General features: G+C 41.3%; 1 protein-coding gene across 1 annotated transcript; it reads right to left on the reverse strand.

Annotated features, from left to right (window-relative positions):
- Positions 1-3,334: 3,334 nt before the first annotated feature.
- Positions 3,335-17,599, reverse strand: jcadb (junctional cadherin 5 associated b). Its single transcript, XM_005728927.1, has 4 exons — positions 17,466-17,599; positions 10,669-11,101; positions 4,437-8,326; positions 3,335-4,221 (listed from the first exon to the last, which is right to left on the reverse strand). The coding sequence occupies exons 2-4, from the start codon at positions 10,992-10,994 to the stop codon at positions 4,211-4,213; spliced, it is 4,227 nt and encodes a 1,408-aa protein (XP_005728984.1). The 5' UTR covers positions 10,995-11,101; positions 17,466-17,599; the 3' UTR covers positions 3,335-4,210.
- Positions 17,600-18,253: the final 654 nt, after the last annotated feature.

Genomic DNA, 18,253 nt, shown 5'->3' on the forward strand with positions numbered 1-18,253 from the left:
TGGTAACTGTCAGAAGCTGCATGGAGCTTAAGAAACAACGCTGCAGTGCCTTTGTACGCTGTGCCCATGAACAAAAAACACCCACAGCGTAATGAAAAGACAGCCTACCTATATTGGGATCAATAAAGTATCATATAAGAGGAAGCAGTAATCTGACTTTTCACTCTCATCTTAGAAAAAAAAGATGGCACACAGAGGAAATTGAAGAGGATGGATGCCCTCCAAGTCTCCCAGAGAGCATGCTGGGAGGTTTTTACAAGGTTCAGCTCAAGTATTGTCTTTGCCAACGCTTTGATCCAGCAAGTGGAGCTCAGTGTGACAGTCTGGCACGGTAATTGGGCTGAAATTGCCAGCACACAAGTGAACATGTGTGAAAACACTCGCATATTTGTGCTTATACACGTATGCTTGCTTTCCATTGCCTTAGCATTGCTCAAAGAATAAAAGTCAGCTCTTTGAAAATGAAACATTTCCATAATAATGACTTACCCACTCGAGGAGCCCAGTTACTTGTACTGATTTTCTCTCGTTTTTCATATTGCGGGACAGTGTCAGCAGCTGAGATCAGATGCCTCATGTGCAAGCTCTAAAACAATGTATACAAAGCCTGTATGGCAGCATCACCAACACACAATTTTCATTTTCTCAGATCACTTTTCAGATGTATAATTTAGCTCCAGAGATGAACCTGTAAAGGGGCCGCCAATGTAAAAACTTTTTCCGAAAACCAACATGATATCAGAGTAATGGTAACTGTAACTGGTTCTGCTTTTATATACATAACTGGTTTCGTTTGTAATATAAAAGCCTTTATCATATATTGTATTTCATACATATGCACCCCTTATTATCTTTGCTCATGTCCTGGCGCATATGTGATATAAGTGCACATTTCTAAAAAAAAAATAAAAAAAATAAAAATTGCATACATACAGACAACAGCAACTGTCACAAACACCATTTTCATGCAAAGAGTTTATTTATGAATCAGACTGCAGTATCATACAACAGTAGCACAATCATATGACTATGGATTATGCTCATATTTATAGATACAAAGATAAAGGCATGTCTTAAAAGAAAAAAAATGAATGAGTTCTCTTTTGATTTACTCTAAAAATAGCTTTTAAATACTTGGCATAGTTTTGTAAATTAAATTATGAAACATAATGTTTTGCCCACTGGTTTTACTATTGGAGTACCAAATGCAAATATACTTTATGAAAAACATTTTTTTTTCCTCCTCTCTCTTGCATTTCATGCAAGGAAGAAAAAAAAGATGTCAGTGAGTACAAAAAGCACTTAAATCTCATATGAAAATAGAAAATATTACAAGTGTGCATAATTACTTCATGTTGCACATAACCTGCAGTACAAAAAGTCAAACGACACTATGTTCAAGTGTACCTGACATGCCAATTATTGGGGGAGGGGGGGCGTATGTACTGAAATAGCTATTTAAATGTCGTCAGGGGCAGTTTATACACCAGACTAAGGCGAGGCCCTTTAGTCTTCAGAATGAATTGAAAATGAGATGTGTTAGTAATTATGGGCGTGCCAGCTTGTCCTCCCTGTGATGCTGACTATGAGCTTGTCTTGAAGCACTGACCCTCCTCTCGTACTTATAATAAATTATGCTTTTTGTATTGTTTGAAGTTCACAGTTTTGGACTCAATGTTCCTACAGATAAACAGCATGAAGAGCAGAAACGATCCGCAATGCTACTGTACCTCTCCAGCCAGAGGGATGGCAGAACAGTAAGTTGTTGGTACAAACCTAAGGTATGAAACAGTGCTTAGTACGTTAATATTTGGCATTTCCTGGAGTGTAATGTAATGCACACATCATAAGGCGACATGATTATTTCAGATTTACATGAAATGTTTGAAATACCAAGACAAAGGTCTGAGTTGATAAAAATGCTACAACTGCAAAATGCTACATAACAGTAAGTTGATGGTTAAACAGTGATGGATTCCTACAGATCTCTTAAATATGTTACACCAGTGAAACAGTCCTTTTATGAAAACAAAGAAAACCCACGTACCTGCAAACTTGTTTTAATCCAAAAGGCAATTTTTTCAATCATCGTTTAGCTTTAGACTCATAATTTAAAATTTATTTTAAAGAAACATTATGCAGATATGTGGTTTTTAGCCTAAAATTGCATCCTACATTGCATCTTTTAGTGCAATAAGCGTTAGTGACAGCACAACAATTTACACAAAATGAACACGCCGTGAGATGAAAGAAACGGAGGAAGAAAGGAGGCGGTTAGAAGGAAGAGGAAACGAAGGAAGGGTGGGAGGAAGGAAGGAAAAGAAAAAAATTCCCAATTTTATTTCTAAACATGTTTTTTTTTTTGTGGAACCAACAACAGAACGATACATGATTCAAACTGGAAGACATACAAAGACAGAAATAAGACACAGGCCATGTCTGACCACCAACGTACAGCTGAGATGGATTGATGTGTCAAATATCACAAGGAGCGTCCAACACTGACTCTGTTAGCATGTGAAAGAGCACTATCAAACAGGAAATCATGGCACAATCAGAAAGTTTCCATCAGGTTTAACTCCTGCAGTGATGAACCCTTTTGCTCACTCAAACCAAAATCGTGTGATCAAGGCACACCACAGGGCCATCCCTCCTTATACCGCTCTGTTAAGATTTTAAAGCACTAGAAAATTATGTATACTCTCAATATGATACTATACACTTGTATGATACTTTCAGCTTGTTATAGGTGTGGAGAAATAAAATGTCATGGTTAAATACAAAATTTCTCTTAAAATATTTAAAATATACTTTATTTTGTACATTATGCAAACTGATTAACAATTTGATGATAACAAAAATAAATATTCCGTGAAATGTCGCCTCTTTGCGAAACAGATGTATGAACATAGATATATAAATAGATATATCTATATCTATATATATATCATGAAGTAAAGCACCCACCCCCTGTTAAGCGCCCCTATACCCTGACACGAATCCATTTCCCTGTAATATGATCTCAATGACACGTTCACACTTAAGACTCCTGACAATGGTTCCTACAGGTGGCTCCACTACACCACTGACCTGTTTTTACAATATTGCTCTACATATCTTTTTTTTTTTCTTGTTGTTGTTCTAAATTCCTATATCGATCTTTAATGTTTATCAAGGTTGCTTAAACCATCATTTAAACTCAATCTGTGCCCTTATTGCTTCCTGAAATTACCTGGAAATGGGAGCTATAGATTGAACTTGATCAGGGGACTAATCAGAGACTTCACCTTATCCAACCAGGAATCGCACATCTAGTTAAGAAAGGCAACTCTCCCCCTCTAAAGTAGGGCCAATGTTATCTTATAGTTTACTGATCTGTCATGCCATGTGGTATAGAGTCACTCTTCACTGAAGAGCTATGGTTGCAGAGTTATGGTTGCAGTGTGTACAAAAGCAATGAGAAAGGGCACAATGTCATTCAGTTGTTTTTTTTTGTTTTTTTAAAAAGAAAGGCTGATTTATCTCATCTGAAAATCAAAACAGTTCTTTAGCCAAAGACAGTGATGTCCAGTTCTAAAACAGCTGTCGCCTTACCACAATCAAATACGCAGGTTATTTTGGTGTAGTTTAAATGCAACAGAACATGTTTGTGACAATAAACCCCTCTATGTCTACATTAGGTTAAACATAAACACTTACATTCATAATCCTCAACAACTCGCCCGTAAACAAACAGAAACGTTCAGGTATGCGAAAAATGTTTTCGCTGCGGACATTTTCAGAAATTCTAGTATGCACGACAGAATTGCATAATGTCTGCCAATGAGAAAAGCATAGGGAGGATAGAATAGAAAGGACAAGCCGCTACAAGACTAACTAGTAGAAACCCTATAAGAGGATGGGGTTGGGGATGGAGGACCGATGGGGTAGTGGGTAGTCAGTTTGGGAAGGCTGGGGTGGGATTCTGGGTGGAAGTTGCCCCACAAGTTAAAGAGGCACCTCCCTTTGGCAGTGGAACAGCACTCTTAGTAGTCAACGCAGCGCCGAGGGTGAGGGTGTACACAATGCTCTTGTCGGACAAGAAGGCAATTTCAGTGTCAAGATGAGATGAAGGCATTCTAGTAGGCAGCCAGGTCACAGTGTTGGAGCTAAAAACCTCAGATGGAGATGGTGGACGCAGTCTTTCTACACTGTCTCCCCTCGGCTGGGATCATTGGGGTTCTGGGACATGAGGAAGAAAGATATTTATTCACAAAGGAGTATTTTTTTTAGCAAAAATCCATTATCTTATGAATCAAAATTGTCTAATTGGGCAAAGGTTTTCAAGCTCCAAAATCAGGAAAAATGACAAAACCGCATAAAAAAAAAAAGTAAACTCTCTTATCATCTTTACATCCACCAGGCTTCACTTCTATGCCATTATAGGCAATAATTACCTGAGAGAGGTGACTCCTGTTCATCTTGCAACACTGTCTCGGGGCTCTCCTGTGAGTTGGGGACCTCTTGCTCGTTGTCTTTGTCCATATGAGGAGCAGGGTCGAACTCCTCTGCTTGTTCTTCCTTGCCCTCCCCTTCTGCCTCTGTCTCCCCTTCCCCAGAGTCAGTACTCCTGATGCTTAAGCGCCTCACACGATACATAACATCCACATCTCTCATCCGGGCGAGTCGCTCAACTGCCACCCGACCTGGAGAAATAGCCAGTTTGTTCTGCAATGCTTCAATTCGCTGTGAGGGGCCCTTGCTCCTCCGCTCACCCTCCAAGCTAAGAGATAGTCTGCGGTCTAGGTTCGGGGGAACGGAAAGTGGCAGTCTATCAGGCGGAAACTCAGGTAACCCAGGGAGGTCTCGCCCTAGATGAGTCCGTAGACCAAGTCTATGCTCTGGGAGAGCAAATGGCTTCTTCTCTTGCTCCTGCTTGTCAACTGGCGTTGCATTGTCTTGTTCCTCAGTTTTCACTTCAGCTGTCTGTTTGCCTGCACTGCCTTCAGGTGTTTCTCCTGCAGTGGCTTCTTTATCTTCTGATTTTTCTTCCTCAGTTGCTGTTTCATTAACACTCTGTTCCTCTGTGACTTGGGGGTCTGTAGGCTGATCAGCTGCTAATACTGTGGCTGCAGAGGAGAGATCCTCTGTGGCTCCATCCACTGGTATGCTCTCAGCAGGATTAACTATGCATAAATTGTCCAAGTTTTCTGCCTGAGCATTGTCTGTTTTTTCACCCTCTCCCACATTCTCCTGTGTCAGTGAATGCTGCTCTGTTTTTTCAGCACACACTTCAGACCCTGACTGATTTGAACATGATGCATTTGGCTCCTCTATTTTTGTATCTTCTGCTGGACTTTCTAATGCAGTGCATTGTGGCGGACTGCCATTTTGATTGGCCGAGCTGTCTGAGCTGTTCTCCTCGTGAAGTGGAGGCAATGGACCCTGTCTCATCTGATTCTCAAGCTCTCGTTTACAAATAGGACACTCCTCCTCTGATTCAGCACTGAGATCTTGAAGAGTCTCTGTGTCATTAGGTCTGGAATGGCCTGCGGATGCTTTACTGGCATCCGATGGGTCTCTAGACTGACGCAAAGTCTGGCATATGTCTTCATAATCTGGAGGACTAGTGAGTGTAGAGGCATCCTGCATGGGCTGTCTGTCTGCCCATGGCACCTCAGCTGCTGTGGTGTGCGTTGTTGGACTAAAGTCACAAAGAGGTGTTTCGATAGGTTCATCTGGCAGGTCTAATTTTACTGTCCTGCCATCGTTGCTCCTTCTGCGTGAAAGATGCGCAACAACCCTGTATTCTCTGAAGCCCGTCTCCCGAGGTGGCACCGGGAGCTCCTCCCTAAGCTGCTTGCTGAAGGTTACCGACTTTGTTGCAGGCCTGGAGAAGGCGCTCTTCACTTCCCTGTATTCTGGGTCAACAGACCAGCTTACTGCACTGCGCCTAAGGCTGCTGGGCTTGTTGAGAGGTTCTGATGTCAGTCGGATTTTGATACGCTCAGGAATCTGGACGGAACCGTTTGGGACTTTATTGCTGGCAGTACCTAGCTCCAAGATGTCTTTGTAGGCCTCGTTAAGGTCCTCAATGCACTTGTCAACACTGGGCTGTTTGCTGCTCTGTTGCTGCTGCTGATCCTGGACTTCTTTTTTAATGGTCTCCAGCTCTTTGACTGCATCCCATGGTCGCTGGGTGGCCGGTTTCAAAAGGAACGGTTCAAATTTCTCCTGTCCTGTGTTTGCTGCTGGTTTGATCTCCTCCACATTTCCTGAGGGTGGTACTGCTGGCTGCTGAGCTGTGCTCTTGTTCAGCTGGTTGGAGAAGGTGGAGGTCAGGGAGAAGGCGCTGTTGCTTGAAAGTTTTAGGCTCTTCACTCCCTTTATGGGAAAACTGAAGGCAGTGCCCACTACTCCGCCGCTATCAGGGGTTACTTCGGTGCCAGGAGGAACAGGGTCTTGTTGTGCTTCCTTGTTTTCAGGGCCAGCTTTTCGGGCCTCTGGGCTAGTTTGTGTCTCCTGGTCTCGATACTGGTTTGCAGGCCAGGATCCTGACAGCTTCAGCTCCTTGTAATGATTTATTTTAGGGGGTCTACAGGGTAGTTTTTTAAACATTTTGCTGCTTGCTCTACTGCTCGTTTTGCTGCTCGCTATGCTACCAGTTAGTGCTTGCAGCTCAGCTTCAGCTGAAGATGTGCTTTGGAGACTTTGGTTTGTTAAATGGCCAGTTTTGTTGCCACTGGGACTGTCAGCTGGGTCTGGCGACTTCTCGTTGTTATTATTCTGATCACGAATTGTCCCAGTGAGCTGCGGAGTAACAGGGACAGACACCAAACAAAAAATTGTTTCACTAAGCCTCTTTTTAAGATTCTTGGTTTTGTCTTTCTCCGGTGGTTCAGGTTGCTCTGCCTTTTTTACTTCTGTCACAGTTTCAGATACACCCTGGTCAGCCGGCTTACATGGAGGTGGCGGTGGTTTACCCAGAATGGATGAAGGTAAAAATGGAGTACGGGTTTGCTCAGAAGCTACACTGTCACTTTTTTTTATTCCCCTGTTGGGCCATCGATTACTGCTGTCGCTGTCACCGGGAGCTGTTTTTCGGGTTTCGGTATTGAGAGCTGGCCCCTGTTGGGGAGGAAAGGCACTATCATGTGTAGATTGTCCTAAAATCTTAGCGGACGGAATCTCTTTGTTGATGTTGCGCATCTTGTCTATATCTGTTAGAGAATTTCCGCCAGGCCCTCCTGAGATTTGTTTTGCTCTTGAGTCTTCAGTGGGTAACTGTCGGGCATGACCTGGTTGTTCTTCATGTCCAGAAGAAAGTACCTGTTTTCGATAGGACGCACTACGTTCTCCATAAGGTTCCAGCCAGGAACTACTTGCCTGTCTGTAAAACCACCTTCCGGGATCTGAGCTTGGCATCTGCAAAGCTTCTGCCCTCCATCTTAAGTTTGCCATTTCATTGCGGTTAACTGAAACTGCTCTTGGGGGTAGGGCTCTTCTATAAGATGGGGGTGGGATGTAGCCAGGAGGCTCCATTCCAGTGATGGCAGAGTGTTGTGCGAAATAGTCTTGTCTTAGGTCCCCACCCCTTGGATAATAGATAGGCCTGTCTTTTTGTTTGACACCCTGGTCAATAGCAAGCATTTCTGCGCTACCCCTAGTCTGCTGGTGAATCTCGTATGATGGAGGCTTTAAAGGCCTGCTGAACCTGGGCTTTGGTAAAAGTGCAACATGGCTGCTTGGCCCAATACTCCTACCCCACCGGTCCCGGCCGCCACCATAGATGTACCTACTGTATGGCCCAGAGAAGACAGTGCTGCTTATCCTCTGTCTATCAGGTAGACTAGGCCTTGATGGAATGAGCTCTCTGCTGTCACGTCCATCAGGTGACAAAACTCTGGGAAGAGACTGAGACTTTGCTTTAGTTCTAGGGTGAAAAAAACCCTCCGGTGTCCTCAGTCGGTAGTAGTGGTCCTGAGCCCACCGTTCCCCATCCCCATCTGACAGCTGCCTTCCCAGGCCCACAGCAGGCCTCCATTCCTCTGTTCCAAGGCTCTGGCACTTCCTCTCCCCAGTCACTCTCAACTGACCAGGTCCTGCATCTGGGTCCCTTAGCCAGGAAATGTCCTCCCATAGCTGCTGCGCTTGCCTCTCTGCCCTGTATTCCTCTGCTGTGATCAGGGCCTGTGGCCTCCACGCTCCAGCAGAGGCCCTCAGCTCCCTGCCATCAGCATAGTCCAGAAGGATGCTGAAGTCCTGACCTCGCCTCCGCCAGTAGGAAACATCCCTATCGTCATGGCTCAGCGGCTCTGAATAAGTCAAACTGGGAACATCGTAGAACCTATAAAAGAAAAAATCTCAGTGTTAATAAAACAATCTAATCTTTTAACAGTGTTTCTTTCATTACAGAGGTTATTAAATGAGTTGCGGCTAAACAGCATCAGAACCATCAGGCTGCGACATACAGACAAAGAAAAAATGATCTAGAATGAAAGGAGTTAATACCTAAAACATATTTCACAATATTGTATTATCTCAGTCTATTTGATAATAGATTAAAACAATTCCATCCACTTGAAATGTGATCACTGGTAAATATTAAAAGAGGCATGCCCATGCCAGTCCCAGACATGTGCTTTTGCTTTGCCAGTATAGGTGTTCCAAACAACCTAATCAAAGAGAGCCAGCACATATGAGCCAGAAATGCTTAAGTCAGCAGCTCCAAAGTCCCCTGAAGACACCACAAAATTGCAATGCTACTGCAATATGATCTGCATATTAAATTGTGCTGACCTTATCTTGGAAACTGGTCATCTGGATGGCAAATACCACTCTTTTAAAAAAGAAATCTGACGCAAAAGAGAAAGTGGCTCTGTCCCTCTCATTATTTTATCACATACTTTAGGAACCATTTTAGCCTACAGTACATATAAAAACCTTTAAACCAAAAATACAATAAACTTTAAACCTGCATTACTGTGTTACACCCAAAGTGAAAGAGTAAACTAGAAAAAGAGCCTTTTTTAATTGTTTCTCATGTAAGTATGCATGAACAACAATCATCCAACCAAAATCATTTGTATAATTTTAAAAACGCTTGATGAAACTAATATGAAATGGCAACTGTGTGACGAGTTACTGTTGGCAGGTTCACAACAGTGGTTCCAGTACAGTGTGATAAAGCACTGCTGCCTGGAGATAAATTTAGTTCTGGTCCCATAATCACCTCTTGGGTTTGGGATAAGGCCGTAGTGCATGCTTGCGCTGCTAAAACAATTATTTTAGATCAAATATATTACTGACAATATATATATATATTTAATGACAACGCATCTAAAAAAAAGTCTATGTACACTGAGGGATTTTCCATTACACTGAATTTTATGATTTTTTTTAACCCTAGAACACTATCGCTGGGTGATTTACACCCGAGAAAATACATTTACATGATTTCTCTCTCCTGCAGCTGTTTGCATGTCGAGGAGCCTGTGCCATCACCAGGGAAGTCTCAAATGTCCCAGGAATGGGTGGACCAAAGACCAGCTTTCCAGAGTCATTATTTTGTTTTAGGAGTTTTATTTTTCATTTTGTTAGACATGGCACAGTTGAAAGTAAAAGAAGACCACTCTAATTTGTCATGTGTTGTCATATTTTGATATATTTGATTACTGTTCATTGGTTATATTATACCGGGTATAAATCACCCGGCATTAGTGATCGTGTTACTATTTATAGCGATAGTGTTCTAGGGTTAATTAATTGTCATCAATAAATATTCCCCGGGTCATCACTCACATAAATGCACGTTCTTAGACGCCCTGATGACAGCTGATCATAATGAGGGCGGGACTGCAGGCTTAAATGCTTGTTGAAATTCAATTGTAACCATCAATTCTTTCAGAAAAACATATTAACTACAGTGTAATTATAAAACTGTTTCATGCAAAGAATCATCTGTATATATATATGTATATATATATATATATGTATGCTTGATTATAAATATGTGTAATAGTTTTTAAAACGTAACATCACAAAAAGAAGACTGAATAAACAATTAGCCTCCGTCCAGTATCTGCAGTGCACTAAATCCCTGTTAGTCATTGTACTCATTCATTTAAGCAGCAAAGTCAATGGATCATCCTCAGCAGCATATGCTACTGTATGGCTGAGGGGAGCTGCGCTGTGCACACTTGCCCAGCAACATGCTTACATCACAGAGCACGTGCTGGGCGTGATTCAGTGTGCCAGTGTTTACAGTGGAGTGATTACGCGCCTGTCTTGAGGCATGTTCAGTCCTCCTCAGTTTGCTCTCTGTCTAGTGCTGCTGTTTACATCTGCCTGCCGGGTGGAGGCTGTGTAGATGATTCCAGTGCCTGGGTGGGCTCCACAGAGATGCAAACCATATCTCTGTGCAGGCATGTACACAGCTCAAACGACTGCAAAGGCACCTTTCATAATTCCTCATATCCCAGCATAAGATATGTCAGTAGTGCTGCTGCAGCCACAGTGTTCTGCAGCTCTGGAAGGAAGGGAAGAGGAGGAGAAAAAAACCCTGCGCAGTGCAGACTCAGTTTTGCATGCAATACTGACAGGCCCCAGTGAGAAGTGGGGGGAGGAAAGAGAGGGAAAGGGAAGGTGCAGGGCGTGGGGGATTGCAAAAGAGAGGGAAAAAACACTCACCCACTATCTGTAGCAAGAGAATCACCCAAGGGCTGAGTGTCACCTAGGATACCGATGCCGATTTCTTTTCTCCTTTGGTTCCTATCCCCACTCTCGATGTCTATGCTGGGGTAGCCCTTCACCAGTGCCTGCCTGCTGCCATAGATGCCAGTGATAGATGCCCCCCGGTCTGCCTCATACCCGTTCAGCGTCCCACGGCCAGCCCTGTTGTCCACAAGTTCACGCTGGCAATCAGCAGGGCGCTTGTCAAAAGGCGTGGCAGACGGAGGGTCGCTCTTCGGCAATTTATATCCGTGCGAAATGAGAAGGTCCTCCACGCTGTACATGGTGGTGTCTCTCTCACTTCTGGGCAGGAGGGCAAAGGTGGGTGTGTTGCCTTATGCGCAGTGCTGCTGGTGGAAGCTGGAGCACGGCTGCTCAGCAGAGGCCATCACTAAAGAGAGGACAAGGGAAGAGGTAGAAGAGGATTATTTCTGCATGCAACTATATCTGAGAGGAGCCACTTTCGTAAGAAAGAAAAAGGGTGGCATTCCTTGTCAAAATGTGTTTAAACTACTTCAGCACATGCTATATTGACATCTCCACAAGTCTTTTCTTAAAATTAAACATGAGCTAAACATGAATTTTTCTCCCAGACATGATCCTGCTTCTGTCGGCAACCCCGGATGTACAGCCACAGTTTTAAAGGTGAATTTAAAGCTCACTATCTGAACACTGAAAAAGTCTATAAACCAGAAAGTGTGTGTTATGAGCCACACCCCTTGTTCTTTCCAATGACATTTTATCAACTTTCCCAAAGTGCCTGAAACCATTATCTAATGTAACAATTGCCAAATTGAGAATTGTTCTCATCCTATTAAACCACTGTTTACATAATGATTTCTCTACCCTTTGTCAGACAGCAGTGCAGTGGAAAATTTGATAACCGCAAAGCAAGCAGGTTTTAGGTGGAATATTCGTCATCAGTCATGAGAAGCACTTATTGTTCTCCAGAGACTCAGAGCAAGCAGTTATCTTAAAAGAAACTGCAACATATTCTTATATATTAAGTTATAAGAGATTAAATACCTCACCGTACAATCAGTCAGTTTCAAATATGCTTAAGTAATCACTACCAGTGTTGTTGCATCATATATCTGCCTTCTTGCTAACTTATTAGTGCTGCACACCACTCCCATATGCCATCAGAAAAAGGAAAATACTGGGTATTATATACCCAGTATAAAATAATCTACACAATATATACTTTCCCGCATGCCTGTGCTGTGTGTAGGCACACACAGTGTGAAGGTTGCCAGATTTCTTACATCCTAATGGCATCAGAAAAAAGTTTGATGCATTAATGGCGTTTGATTAAATTGATTTAGGTCTTGACTCTTAAACTATAGTTCAAAGATGAAGTCTGAGTTGCAGCGTCAACAATAAAAAAATTATGTGAACTTTAAATAAAAATGTGAACGTTAAAAAAAAAGTAAATTTTTTTTTTAAATAGTATTTTAACGTTTTAACTTTTACTGCTCTGATTCCAGTCTCTTATTATCATGTATGTTCTTTAATTTATCTTAGATTTCTCTTCCCTAGAAAAAGGCCCCAATGGTCACATCATATTGTCTTTTTTTCATATATATTCTCTCACAAAGACGTTGCTGGCTTAAAAATCAACCAAGCCCCAAACTTTCTAGATCACCATGCAAAGGTATAGCCATCGTCACAAATCAGCAACAAAAAGCAAAAAAAAAACATTTCCTGGTTTTCCAAAACTCTCTCATAATGTTGTGGTGATTAATTAATTTCTATAAAGCAGAATACTTTGATGAGTTTTATAAAGCATAAAAAGGCGATTATTTTCATTAACAAGTAAAATGATGATTACCGTCTAAGTAAATCAACAATTTACAAGTGTGAAAAATGTCAGAAAATGGCCAGAAATGCCCATTAGGCTCAAGCCTGGTGTCATAGTATAGAGTATGAATAACATTTAAATTCCCATGATATTCTGAGTAATGATGAGTATGACATTTAAATGATTTAGACGCTATTTTTCACATGGCGTGTTTAGATTATCACACACTAAATCACAAAGGTGAGTCTTCGACTTACTTGTTCTGTTAGAAAAATCGAGACAAATAAAAAAAGAGAAAAAAAAGCAGAAACTGGGGAGTTTAGTCCTAAAAATGTCTTAAAAACTTATTCTAACATGACAGTACTTCAGTACAAAACCAGTTATTTATTTTTAGCTCAAAACAAACAGCAACAAGTAGGAAGTAAATAAGACTGCTTATGTATTGGTGCTCAAATTTAATGTAAATTTCATTGTCTGTTAGTTTGTTCATTTGTTTGTGTGTACATGTGAATGCACAACCACACCTGCCTGTCTGATATATTAATTAGTGGTTGTAACAGTCTGTCCTGTATGGAAGCTTGTTTCTGCCTCTAAAAAACAAAACAAAAAACAAGTATCCATAACTCGAAATTTCGAGTTATTTTCTTGAAATTGTGACTTATTAACTCGAAATTTCAAGAAAACGTAACTCAAAATTTGGAGAAACAAATTTCGAGTTACTTTTCTTAGAGTTTCTTAGAGTTAGCTCTACCAATCAGTAATCTACGTGAATGATCTCACTTTCTTGTTACCCGGAAGCACATGGCGCAGAGTAACGCACACTCAAAACCGTATCGCAACAAATTGGCGCTTTCGCAAGTACGTTTGCTGATAGTAATGCCATGTGATTCAGCTAATAACACAAGGATTTCATCATTTTTGAAGCCACGCTGAAAATACTCAGCAATCTGTGCATTCATCACTGAATGTAATAATGGTAGCTTAGCTGTAGCATTTGTACCTGAGGGCGTCAGCTTCCGGGTAACAAGGAAATGACGTCATTCACGTAGATTACTGATTGGCAGCGCTAATTTCAAATTTCGAGTTAATTTTCTCAAAATTTTGAGTTAATAAGTCGAAATTTCGAGTTATGGATCCTTTTTTTTTTTTTTTTTTGGCAGAAACGGGCTTCCATAGTCCTGCCTGCAGATGACAACGGATGGCTTATAAAACATTAACAGAGTGATCAAAGGCTTTGCACACAGTAGCATTTTGGCAAATCATAGACTTGAATAGTGGCTCACTTTCCATTATGAAGGTGTCACTTAAAGGACAAGTGTGCTGTTGGATCAAAGATGTTGGTGTTGAAATATACTTATATACACAACTCATCTAGGAATTGATCATAGCCAAACACTTTTGCTTATCTCTGTGCTGGAAACTGCTGAATTGCAGCTCCATTAATGTTTATATTAACATAGATTAAGGGTGGAGGTCATGTAACAAAGTAAAAAACAAAAGAATTAATCTAAATCAAAGATGTGCAGACAGAGTAACATCTGACTGATAATAGTTTGCAAGGCACAAACACTGCATTTACAGGGTCTCTGTGGACGTTATCAGAAAACTGTGCAGTGTGCGAGAGAAAAATGCACTTTTTTATAACTTTTAATAAAACTATATTATTTTCATCATATATAAGATATAATAAGTTTCTTTATATTAGTGATGCATCTTGACTCATCTCAGAAAAAGGACAATTGCTGCTTTTCTTCTATCCAAAACATTATGACTATGTCATAAAAGGCCATCGCATATCTTTTAATCTTACAATCCGAGATTTTTTTCTTTCTTGTTTTTTGGAAGCAACTCAGTATTCTCAATAAATATTAGAGCTCAGTCAACAAAGGCTTTTTAAGACCAATCCTGGCACCAATATTTTTTGCAATTAAAAAATTGTATATTCCAATCAGCTGATACATTTTTTTCTTTCTGCAGACACACAAAACCTACAGAGATTTCCCTAATATTTCTTATTTGAAGTTGTTTATTCACTTGTTTACACTTTGCTTGGGTCAGCTGGCTGTTGTGTTTTTGGTGTTTGAAATATTTTTTGCCACAGGGAAGCTTTAGAGTGCCCTCTGCTGAACAACCCTTTTTACATGGTTGAAGGTAGCTTCACTCATCTCCTCTTTACTTTTTAAATTTAAATTTTTTGGCTGATATTGATAAATCATGAAATATCTAACATCAGCTGATAATCAATTTAAGTCCACATATAAACACTACAGCTTTGTACAGGTTTCGTTTTTTTCACTCTTACTTTTTTTTACCCTTTTACATCAAAAGGTGTTAAAGACAGCTTAAGGGAGAAAATTGTATCATTATATTATTTCATTCTCAAGTAATCAGTTTGATTATTATTTCCTTGACACCCCCCCCCCAATCTATCAATACCAAAACATGTTGTTCCAAGACTATCAGAAAATCCATCTGGGAAGCTAAAACCTGCAAATCTCTGCCTTTTTTCATTAAAATAATTTAATTCATTCTAAATATACTTGATTGATATATCAGCTTAATATTGGTTTTGGTTTGCTGACAAGTAAGATGGCATTTAACAAGGTCAACTTGATGTATTATCTGTTGTGTAACATTCATTTTATATTAAATATTTAAAAAAATAGCGTCAGTGACAGCTAAAAGTAAGTTTCATTCATTCATTTTATTTCAAATCTTGTTTACGATGCCAAATTGTTTTTTTGTTTTTTTAAATTGTGTCAGTATCAGCCCTGTATTTATTCTATTACTTTTTCTTTCATTAATTTAAATGATAAAATAATTTGTTTAGCTCCAAACTTTACTTTATTAGTGCAATGTTACTGTAGGACACCCAGCACGCATTCCATAAAGAATCACTGCATTCAAAGCATTTGGAAAATTCTTCTTTTCCTCTTTTTTCCTCTTGACCTTAATGTGACCTTAACATTTTCCCTCCATAACTTTGTCCACTTTGCAGTTAGGAGTTACCCCTGGTGTGGGAGCTTATTTTATACTGTACTATTCAGTGTAATGCTTCATATCAGCCCAAATCCTGCGGGATAATTAATGCTGTCCAGATGCAAAGAGCCCAGCAGGAAATCCCCACTTTAAACCACACTGTATGGGACCATATTTTCAAGGACAACAGGAGTGAAAATTGATTAGCCAATTTATTAATGTCATTGAAACTTCACTGACTAAACAAGGCTAAACAGAGCCCAAAATAACATTCAAAATCAGCATGCTGAAATCTATTCTGATGTAAAAGTCCTCCAACTATTACTGGCTCTTCAAGTGGAGCGAATAGGTAGTGTGGTTAATGCAGCAAAAATCAACTCGAGAGCTTCTTGAATCAGCCAAATCCAGATCCGTGAGGACGGGCTGATATAGAAAAGTAGCTTCCTTTAACACAGAGTTTTATCAGAGAGAACCAGAGCGAGCTAGACACATGGTGGCTCTTTTTTGACAAGGTCACAGCTCCAAATGATTGCAGTGGAAATATGGCACAAGACTTTTTTTTGCATAGCAACAACAAAACTATGATTAATAATCACAACAAAGATATATTTTTTAACATAAACATCACTGATACACCAATGGGTATGAAAGGTTTGTGCCAGGAAGATGAAAAAGTAAGGTCAGCTAATGTAAAAGTTGCTGCTGAGGGTCATTCGTTAGCTGATAACGAGAGAAGTCCTTTTTCTGCTTTTGGAAACATTGAACAATTTTTATGTGAGGACTGTCTGTTGATAACTTCACTGCCTGAAAAACACAACTTTAACTTGGAAGCTGGTGCATGAATTCACTTCTAACTTAATAAATCCAATCTCACTGACCACCCTCCCACCTAAGAATCCTCCAGGAACATCCCTCCACCCGCCACCACCACCCCTCTGTGTGCAGCCAGGCCTGGAAGACTGCATGCACAGGTAGTGGTTACTGTAACGCATCAGCACTAGCAGGCAGCACCACCCTAACTGCTAAGGGAGTGTACCTACATCTTACCTAGTGACAGGGAAAACACAGCGCCACAGATCAGCCTAATCATTAAAAAAAACTGCTTAGCCTATGCAAACTCATTCAAAACACAAGTTCAGCACGTTTGCAATTAAGAGCACCCTGTGATAACTATGTCCATCAGATTCTCCGGGGAAAAAAACATCTCCCTCACCATCATTCTCCCTGGATAACTCACTGTATGAATGAATCATGATTAAAATAGAGCCGTTTTATCATAACACACAGTTATCAATAAAATATCAAGGTTGTGATAGATAGACGGATGCATTGTGCATTATGCATACAGCATGACCTATTATAGCCCTGCTATAGCCTACTGCAGCGTTATATGGCACAGCCTACATAAAATTGACTGCTATGAAATGATTTTTCAAATCAGCTCCCAGTAGGCTACCTGCTTCACCCAGTGCCGCAAGTCCAGCGCCTTCCAGAGAGAGGAAGGGAGGAGGGAGGGGGGGGTAAAAATCCTCCACCTGCACGCACCTTGAGTTGAATATATAGTCAGCGGTCATGTTTTGACGAAAGCCGCTTGGCCAAATTATAACCCCATTGCAAAAAATTCCCCGAGAAATGCACGCAGTAAAGCAGGGAGCGCACATCCCCGCCTCGCTGCCAGCACCAGCGGCGGCTCGGCGCTGTTCTGTCGAAGGGCGAACATTTTGAGGTGTGTGCAAGTTGACGCGCGGTTAACGAGGAGGTTTTGCAGATGCGAGTGTTTACCAAGACCCGCTGCCCTGCGCTACCACGAAGGCTACGTGAGCCACACACACAAAAAATAGAAAAAGAAAAAAAAAGGATAAGCAACCCCTCCCTAGAAATCTACCAGTGTCGGCAAAGCGGGAACCAGCGTGCTGCAAGGATGCCATAACACTGCAAAAACAGAATAAGGGCGTAGCAACAGAGAGACGCATACCTGGGAAGATGCTTGGCGCCGCCGTTGCAGTTCCCCTGCGCCCAGCTTCAGCTGCTGAGACTGAGAGCACTGCACAGAGCCTGAGCGGAGCATGCCTATTGGTAGGCAGAGACGCGCTGGTTGCTGGCTGCCTGGACTGGGCTCTCCTCACTACAGCTGAGGTGGGGTGGGCTCCTCACATGCAGGGAGCTAGAGAAAAGGGATGTCAGAATGGTTTCTTCCAAACTGTTTCTCCTAACTTTCTTTTTTTTTTCATAGCAACACTCTTTTTTCTTTTTTTTTCATTCAGTGCTGCTTATAGGCTTGAATGATAAGTACAGACTTAAGGAGTGTGAGGTCTGTCTCCCACTGCCACAAGTGTTTAATGCACTAAATGTTGAAGGAGCCACACCTTTTATGTTTCTGCAGGAAAGGTCAGACACTGCTTGTGCTGAAGTTTGCTGCATTGTTAAACCGATTTGCAATTACCGCTCTATCTTTCCCAGTTTTCCCATATTTTGTTTGTATTGATACCCATGTGTCCCTTTGCCATTAAGTTTTAGATGTGCAGTATGGCAGCGAGCAGTACCGCACCCTTGGTGATGTTGATGACTCGTCACTGTGTGTGTGTCCCCCTCCCATCCAATGCCAAGACAGCTTGGCTAATTAAATGTGCTGGGCTCAGGCCTTCCTGTGCCAACTGTGGCATGCTGCACTCTGAGGGATCCCTCATTCGGAGGAGTAATGGGACATCGTGCCGTCCCAGAGATCCACTCACTGATGAGGAAGTGTTGTAACCTGCTCAAAGC

This window comes from Pundamilia nyererei, unplaced genomic scaffold (genome assembly GCF_000239375.1).
Source record: "Pundamilia nyererei isolate P.nyererei 1_Seehausen unplaced genomic scaffold, PunNye1.0 scaffold00031, whole genome shotgun sequence".
NCBI classification, from domain to species: Eukaryota; Metazoa; Chordata; class Actinopteri; order Cichliformes; family Cichlidae; genus Pundamilia; species Pundamilia nyererei.

Excerpts from the sequence above, each read along its gene's own strand:
- jcadb (XM_005728927.1), bottom strand. The coding sequence starts at position 10,994 with ATGTACAGCGTGGAGGACCTTCTCATTTCGCACGGATATAAATTGCCG. Across the intron at positions 8,327-10,668 it reads TCTCTTGCTACAGATAGTGG|GTTCTACGATGTTCCCAGTT; the intron begins GTGAGTGTTTTT and ends TTTCTTTTATAG.